Source organism: Aptenodytes forsteri, unplaced genomic scaffold (assembly GCF_000699145.1).
Source record: "Aptenodytes forsteri isolate BGI_AS27 unplaced genomic scaffold, ASM69914v1 Scaffold178, whole genome shotgun sequence".
NCBI classification, from domain to species: Eukaryota; Metazoa; Chordata; class Aves; order Sphenisciformes; family Spheniscidae; genus Aptenodytes; species Aptenodytes forsteri.
This window is the reverse complement of record NW_008795136.1, coordinates 505,205-513,254: the sequence shown is the minus strand read 5'-3', so window position 1 is coordinate 513,254 and position 8,050 is coordinate 505,205. Positions and strand designations below refer to the sequence as shown.

The 8,050-nt window shown below is 39.3% G+C and overlaps 1 protein-coding gene across 1 annotated transcript in view; it reads right to left on the bottom strand.

Annotated features, from left to right (window-relative positions):
* The window catches only part of LOC103898222 (elongation factor 2-like), a 15,758-nt gene extending 8,527 nt beyond the window's left edge, over positions 1 to 7,231 (bottom strand). Inside the window, 8 exon segments of the mRNA XM_019471845.1 lie at positions 1,076 to 1,214; positions 2,347 to 2,462; positions 2,951 to 3,054; positions 4,036 to 4,217; positions 5,487 to 5,698; positions 6,153 to 6,222; positions 6,224 to 6,335; positions 7,023 to 7,231. Of these exon segments, the coding sequence (XP_019327390.1) occupies positions 1,076 to 1,214; positions 2,347 to 2,462; positions 2,951 to 3,054; positions 4,036 to 4,217; positions 5,487 to 5,698; positions 6,153 to 6,222; positions 6,224 to 6,335; positions 7,023 to 7,204 (1,117 nt within the window). The 5' untranslated portion in view covers positions 7,205 to 7,231.
* Positions 7,232 to 8,050: the final 819 nt, after the last annotated feature.

The following is an 8,050-nucleotide window of genomic DNA, read 5'->3' as shown; positions in this document are numbered from 1 at the left end:
TTCTCTTCTCCAGGCTGAATAACCCCAACTCTCTCAGCCTGTCCTCATAGCAGAGGTGCTCCAGCCCTATGATCATTTTTGTGGCCTCCTCTGGACCCGCTCCAACAGGTCTGTGTCCTTCTTATGCTGGGGGTCCCAGAGCTGGATGCAGTACTCCAGGTGGGGTCTCACCAGAGTGGAGTAGAGGGGCAGAATCACCTCCCTCGACCTGCTGGCCACGTTTCTTTTGATGCAGCCCAGGATATGGTTGGCTTTCTGGGCTGCAAGTGCACATTGCTGGGTCATGTTGAGCTTCTCATCAACCAACACCCCCAAGTTTTTCTCCTCAGGGCTGCTCTCAATCCATTCTCTGCCCAGCCTGTATTTGTGCTTGGGACTGCCCCGACCCATGTGCAAGAATTCTTCAAAACTTAACTCCTTCCTATCAATGTCAGACCAACAGCCCTGCATCATATTCAGATTCAGCTATTTGCTCTTTATCTAGCCATGATCTCAGCCACACCTTCAGACAACTGGGAGATGGTTCCGTTTTTTACCAGATTTTCGTCCTCCACCTTTACGGTTGAGACTGAATCAGAGAACAGTAACAACATGTCAGCTACCAGGGGACACGTCAGAAGTGTTTGAAAGTAAATTATCTTGTTATGATTCTGACTGTGACTGAGCAGAAATCACAGGATTCACTAGGAGACCACAATCAAAGCTGCAGAGAGAATGAGGGTAATGAACTTGCTGCTCCATCCATCTCTTGCAGGATATCCAAAGGCTGGTACATACCATATTCCTGCTCATCTCAACTGCACATTCTCTGAATCTAAAATAAATACAATGTGGTTTCACACACATCAGCATCCAGCATATAAGGACATAAAGCAAGTTTTATGTGTGGTACCCCAAGGCTTTTCCTTTGCTTTCTTACTTTTTGTAATATCCTGCTCAACAGAGTCCCAAATTAGTAATTATCATTATAACACAGAAACTTAATCCAAATCCGTTTGAGGCAGTTTTACTCATCTGTGCACTAGGGGTGCTGTATTTTTGACAGCCCCTGGTAAGCTGTGAAATTTTTTTTTACCCATAGCAGCTTCATCATCAGGTGGCCCCTCATAAAGAAGTTCACAGCAGTATTTTTGTGTTGTTACAGGGGAAGGTACGTGAATAGTGATGATCTGAAGCAAGGCATCTCCAGCAAGCAGCCAGCGGCGCATCACGGCCTAGGGACCCAAAATTCACATTGTAATTAAAACTTGTTTCAACAAACATAATAATCAACCCCCAAATAAACCTTTTGGATGGCATGTAGAAGGCTACACCTAGGGATGCAATGTAAAAAGTCATGACAGCCATTTAAAATTTCCCTATGACTACTTAAATCTTGTTAAAGGCTAGGAGTAAAATACTTATCTGGAACAAGCGATTTGAACGTAACTGTATGTTAACCTTGGGCTAGCGACTTACATTTCAACAGAAAGGTTAGGATTCTTGGATTATATTAAGCTCCTGAAATAAAACACAATGCCCTTCTCCTCTGCTGACAACAGATCACAGTAGTAGAAAGAAAAAGGTCCATGAATAGTCATATTTTATGGCTGTATCTTCCATATATGGAAGATAAAAATAAAACCAAATGTTTTATTAAATCTCTGGCCATTTGCCACACTGATGTGGTTGGATTTCCCTTCTCCAGTGATTATTTCAAGAAGTTTCCACATGTATCCCCTGGGTCCCCTTTTCATGTGGGTTTTAACACACCTGAGGAGAACACGAGTTAGCACAGGAACTGGACAGTTTCTTAAAGTCTCCGCTCTTAACATTCAGTGCTGCATAGAAAGTGATCATGTGCTTTCAGACACTACTCTTCAGAAGGTAGACCGGAATTCAGCAGTGTTCTTGAACATATTGGAACTTGTGAGAGCCAACCAGAAACCATGCTTCTGATTACAGAGCCACAACATACATGTGCAGCAATAGACATTTTGTATTAGCATTGCATTTACACCTTGAGAAGAGGGAGGGAGGGAGGCAGTATTGGTGGTTTTTTCCATGTATGAAATAAAAATTTTCTTCCTTTTCTTAAATCAAAACAGGTATGTCTTTTGTATGCTGCAACACACTTAAGTCCTGTTATCTCTCTAGAAAATTCAGTGCAATACATTACCAAGCACCTTATTTCAAATCATGACATTCCTGATGCACAAATTAACCACTGTGCAGATTATAAAAAGACAATTAAGGTAAGTTTCTGCGGATTTTAGAAAGACCTAAAAGACTGTTCTCATTACACAGCTCAAGGGTAAGAGATGCAACCACGCTGACAATTCTAATAAAGTAGAAAGGCCAAGTTACCTTAAGAAGGGGTTTTCCCTCTTTATCTTGATCTTCAACGTCTAGCTTGATATCAAGTTTCTCTATCAGTTTGGCTGCCTCTTCCTTCTTAAAATTCATAATGGCATCAAAGATCTGAAACAAGCTTATAGCGACCGGAGTAAGTAATATAACAGAGACAGGTTTTGCTTACCATTTATCTTAAACATGTTGTACGTCTGGAACCCCTCTGGTTTCTCTGTTCTGGGCTTTTGTTTGAGAAACTGTTTGCAAGGATCATACAGCTCAAGATTCACAAATTATATCAGATGTGTCTAATTCCAAAGGAAATTCCAAATTCCTATCAGAAGAAGTTCACACGCACGAGACACAAAGTTTTAATCTAACAATATGCAGAATATGTTATTTCAGTGAACAGACCATTCAGATTTGCTGCCTTCTACTTCTGTCCCACCTTTTGCACATTGTTCCTACACTGCAGAACTTTTCTAGTGTCTACAGAAAGTATGGACCTACTTTATAAGAGGTATGGCTTTCCTAAGAGCTAACCTGCTAAACTAAAAAAAGTCTCCCCTTACGCCCTCGCAATCAAATCAAGACAAAATATAGGATTTTTGATCAGGATTAAAGATAGGATCCAGAAATAGCTGGCAAAATGTCCTTGGCAACTTCTTTCCATCTGGGCTAGTGGCTGATTTGCTGAATTTTCCAGTTGCTGGATCAAAATATCTAAAGGTGATGTTTATTTTTACTCATCCACTTTGAACTTGAGGAGTATCCACTTTTCCTGCAAATTTCTGCTTAGTTATTTTTAAAAGAGAACTTTGTAAAGTTTCACATTTAAGCAGAGATTAAAACAGCAGAAGAGAGGCTAATCCTTATTTGAATGTAGCAATAACCACTAGATGTTTGGGGAGGCAGAGGATGGCTTTTTGTTTGTTTAGGTTTTTGAGGTTTTTTACTACTCTTAAAAACACTGACTTCAACGTGCATTTTTAGGCTTTTACAGGGAAGCAGGCACTGTAAGCAAACCTGTTGCCAAGAATTCTCTTACTCCACCCTGTTAATCTATAACTGCCTTTTGAAGCCTTGCTAAAATCATTTAAATACCATACAAGACAAATCTTGGAGTACCCTATGAGCTAAATGAGTCAAGGTAGGTTAATTTATTATAAGGCATCAGAAAACAAGCAAATATATCGAGCTTTCCCACACATGTAAGGCATTCAATTAACAGCAAGTTGTGTACACGTCTAATAGGAAATTAGCTCCATCGTTTATGAGATACAATTTAAGGTTCATTAAAGTCACAGAAATACTCATCGGTATCAAAAGACTGGATTTGGTCCATAATCTTGTGCTGTGTATTAATTTTACCGACGCAGTTCAATAAAAGCATTTATGTTCTGAAGTTCTGACAGTGAATCTTCTCTCTCTGCTCTTATGGAGCAGGTTATCAGAACTCACCAGAGAAGGCACATACAGCATATCTGCATTACAAGCAACTGCTTTTCTCAGATACATAAATATTTTTGTTGGAAGAGTTACAAACTCATGTCTCTAACTAGCTTTCTAAGCTGCCTATGAAAGCTTAGTTTTACAGAAGGACAAACTCGACATGCACTGGTATGCACCACTGATATCCTTAGAGTGTCACTGTGGTATCTAAGCATGTATCTACATTCATTCCATGCGTACTGTGTTACTTACTTATCAGCCCAGAGTTTTTTCATCGTATCTTCCACTTTCTTTGAATGCTCAACTGGGGGGAGTTGTGCTTTTTCACCTTTGGCAGCAAATTCGGTTACATACATCTCAGCAAACTGCTTCAGAGTAAATGCCCAGCCATGCAGACCAGAGCCAAACCCAACAGTACCGATAACTGGATCAATCTTTAAAAGTGGGGAAAAAAAGCAAATGCATTTCACAAAACACCGATTTGAAATGTATGAATTGCTTTCAATAACAGATGCCAAGTATTTTCTGAAACATAGAACAAGGAAATATTTCCCCTAAAATGGGTCTATCGAATATTACTTTGAAGCAAGAACCTTACTTTGTCCCACACAGTGGAAATATTTATAACAAAGGCTAAAATAAAAACTTCAGAAATATATTTGTAAAGCGCTAAGTAGGATTTGGATGATTATGACTTTGTAAAGAATATTAACTGAATTGTTAGTGAACTTTCTCTGGAAATGAAAACATAGGTGGCTCGTTCCTGCCACACAGATAAAACTGGTTTGACTTAAGAATGGCTGAGATTCATGGAATATAAGAATCAGGATACAATCCTAGTTGAGAGTCCTTTGTTCCAGCAACTAGATTAAGCTGCAGTCAATTTTAGCCATAAAACAAACTAGTACAGGATGATCACATTTAAACAAAGGGAACCAGGTCTGAAAACTCTGGTGAGGTCTGTCTTGTAGCTATTTGGTGGAAAAAATAGTATCTGAAGCAGCCTGATTCTAGCAATTCCTTACTCTAACAGCTGGACCACCAGAGAAGACTTGCCGTTGACTTTGGTTTTTTATTTTACAATTCTCAGCTGCAATATAGGAAATGCTATTTGTCTTTCTAGTTTCAAACCATCCTTCCAGAGATATCCAGCATATTATGATATAATTACTGGTAGAATAACAGAGACCTACATCTCCAGATCAGAAAAGAGCAAATTAAATGTCTTATCAGTCAGGCATGGCAGAAAGGCCATGTTTCTTGTTGTGTAAGTGACATAAGCAGCAAAGTCAGGCACAGAAAGCTAATCTTCTGGCTTCTGGTCCTTTGCCTTCAATTTCAAACCACAGTTTCCCTTCAATAGTCTGCCCCAGGCAAATGCCTGACATTGGATGTTTGAATGACACTGAGCAACTGGCTTGAGGTTACACATTTTGTTAGTGAGAAAGTATCACTAGAGGATGATCTGCTTTGTGAATTCTCTCCTCTCTCCTAGTTGCTTTCGCTCCCCAGTTGGTTGGTCTGAAATAATATCCCCAAAAGAAAAAGTATGAAACAGTAGGGGTGGAAGGGGACTGAAGAACGGCTCCTTTAGGTTGTCCAGAGATCTGAACTGCCATAAACGTATGCAATTGTTTCATATCAAGGCTGGTATTCTCCAAAGTAGGGTTTCAACCACAGCAGAGTTTTAAAGTTTTCTCTACCATAATATTACCCATTGGTCCAATTTCACCCTCTCCGTAGGTGGAAATGACGACATTGACATTTTCCTCAATACACTGAAACGTCTGGTAAAGTTCCTCAGGCTCCAGCTGCAATTCCAGCAAAGCACGATCCATTTTGTTCATCATCAGTACTGGTCTGATACGTTCTACAATAGCCTGCCGCAGAACAGTCTCTGTCTGTACACAAACCCCTTAAAAATATAAGCACAATTAAAACATGCATTATATATATGGGCAAGATCTCTAATCTACTTTGTACAGTGGTGACTGGGAAATTCAAACTGGGAATTTGGTGGTAGTTTTGGTGCTCCCCGAAACCGCCATTACTCGGTTGCATGTATTGCTCCATTTTCTAACTGAAGTAGGAGAAGAATGACAGGCAACTCCACTCCCTAGGATTTCACTGAAAGATTGACTCAATTTCCTCAGTTACTCTACATTCAATCCACAAGCTGGATACAAAGTGGATATAATCCTCTAAGATACAGAAAAGGCCATGGGCTAAGACTGCAAATCAGAATTCATACCATTAGAAGTTAAACTTTCAGAGAAAGAAGATTCTTCCGTCACTCATGATTTTTTTTTTTCTCAAGAGGAAGAAAATAAAATACACTGAGGTCCTTATAATTAGAAGAGCATGCTTACCTGAAACACAGTCAACCACAACAAGGGCACCATCACTGACACGGAGAGCTGCTGTAATTTCAGAGGAGAAAATCAACATGTCCAGGGGAGTCAATTAAGTTAATAAGAAAACCTGAACCATCCCTACACTGTTTGATGAAGGCCAAGTCGTTGTCTGAGAGTTCATAATACACAGAAATTGCCCTGTAAGAGAAGACAATTCATTTTAATAATTTAATAACGTTTCATAATTTGCTGATTTTAAAATTTGCATTGGTCAGGCAACTATACCTGCTCTATTACAGTGCCAATATCTCTCAATGTACTTAAAGGAAAAACCACAAGACGACTTCAATATTTCAATTTCTAAAGTTCTTAGGATCTAAAATTCTGCTTTGGGTGTAATTAATTTTTATTCTTATTCAACATCAACACCTCAAGATAGTAGTCACAGCATAATATCACTGTCAGACACTTGTAGAGTCATGCTTCAAATCACTTTACAACTTGTTAACTTTGCAGTTGCAGACATCAAAGACAGAGGTAATAATAACAAGACACAGCCCACCACAGTGGCTCGGAGGAACAGGGTATTAGTCTGTAAGCAATCCAATAAAAACAAAGGTTACTACTAAGAATCTTTCTGAAACCATCTTTCTCCATAGTGAGAACCAGGTAAGAATGGTCGCTACATATCACTTAAAAGCTCTACTCCAATATTGCCCAGATTGCACTCTGAAGACTGTGAACTTCTGTTCTGTAACGAACAGCTTGATTCACATGTCAACTTAAAAAAGATCTGACAAGATGCAAGGCTTTGAGCAGACCATTTTTCGGTCTTCAGACTAAAAAGAAAGAAAGAAAGGAAAAAAGATACAAACAGATTCTTACGTAGACTTGATTGTGATACATCTTTCTTGCTCATCTTGCCGTGTGTCTGTGAATCGCGTTTCTCCTGCTCTGGCTGAAGCAATGATGCCCGCTTTACACACCAAGGAGTCTGTCAAGGTTGACTTGCCATGATCAACACGAGCAATCACAGACATATTCCTAATATTGGACTTCTTGTCCATGATTGCTTGGATCTGGTCTACTGTGAAATTCACCTGGGTGGGGGAGGAAAAAAAAAGCAAACCAGCTATTGCTTCCTTTTAAAGTATACAAATGTCTCCGTGAAATTTTAAACTTTTGCTGCTTCTTATTAAATTCGCAATCTAAAGAAGAAATGAAGCTCTTCATACTTTTAAGCTTAGTATTACAGTATATAATTATTATATAATTATAATATTATAATATTATATTAATAATATAAGTATTAATTAATAATTATATTATTCATATAATTAAACAGATTACTTATGTTTTCATAAGTACAAAGAGCGGAGGCATAACTTAAAATACAACTTAGATCTCGTATCACAAAATGTCAACTGCCACAAAAATGAAGAATCCACCTGTGGAGACAGAGCTCATCCCCACCGAACGTTACGGGAGGGTTAGTACACACAAGGGCAAGCTGCAGCTCTCATCAGAGCTTCTGCACACATCCTTCTCCTCTCCTCCCACCACTGCCCCTCGCTTTGCCACGTCTTCTTCCCACACCTGCTCCTCATCTCCCAGGGCTTTTCAGGTGAGCCACTCTTCCTGGTTTTGAGAAGAGGTTGGGTCTTTGCCTTTTGTAGCCAATATACCAGCTCTAGAAACTGGTGGTCCAGCTCTAGCAAAAACCTCTTTAAAGACTTGTTAGCCAAGTGCAAAATTTTTAGAGCCCCTCACACAAATGATAACCCAGAAAGAAATTTTTCTTATTTCCATAATTCTTCTCTCTCTTGCTAAGAACAATTCCCCTCCTTCAATTTGCGGAAGAAAAATCTTGACCCTCAGAAGCCCTGGTAATTATCTATTAAACACATGACAAC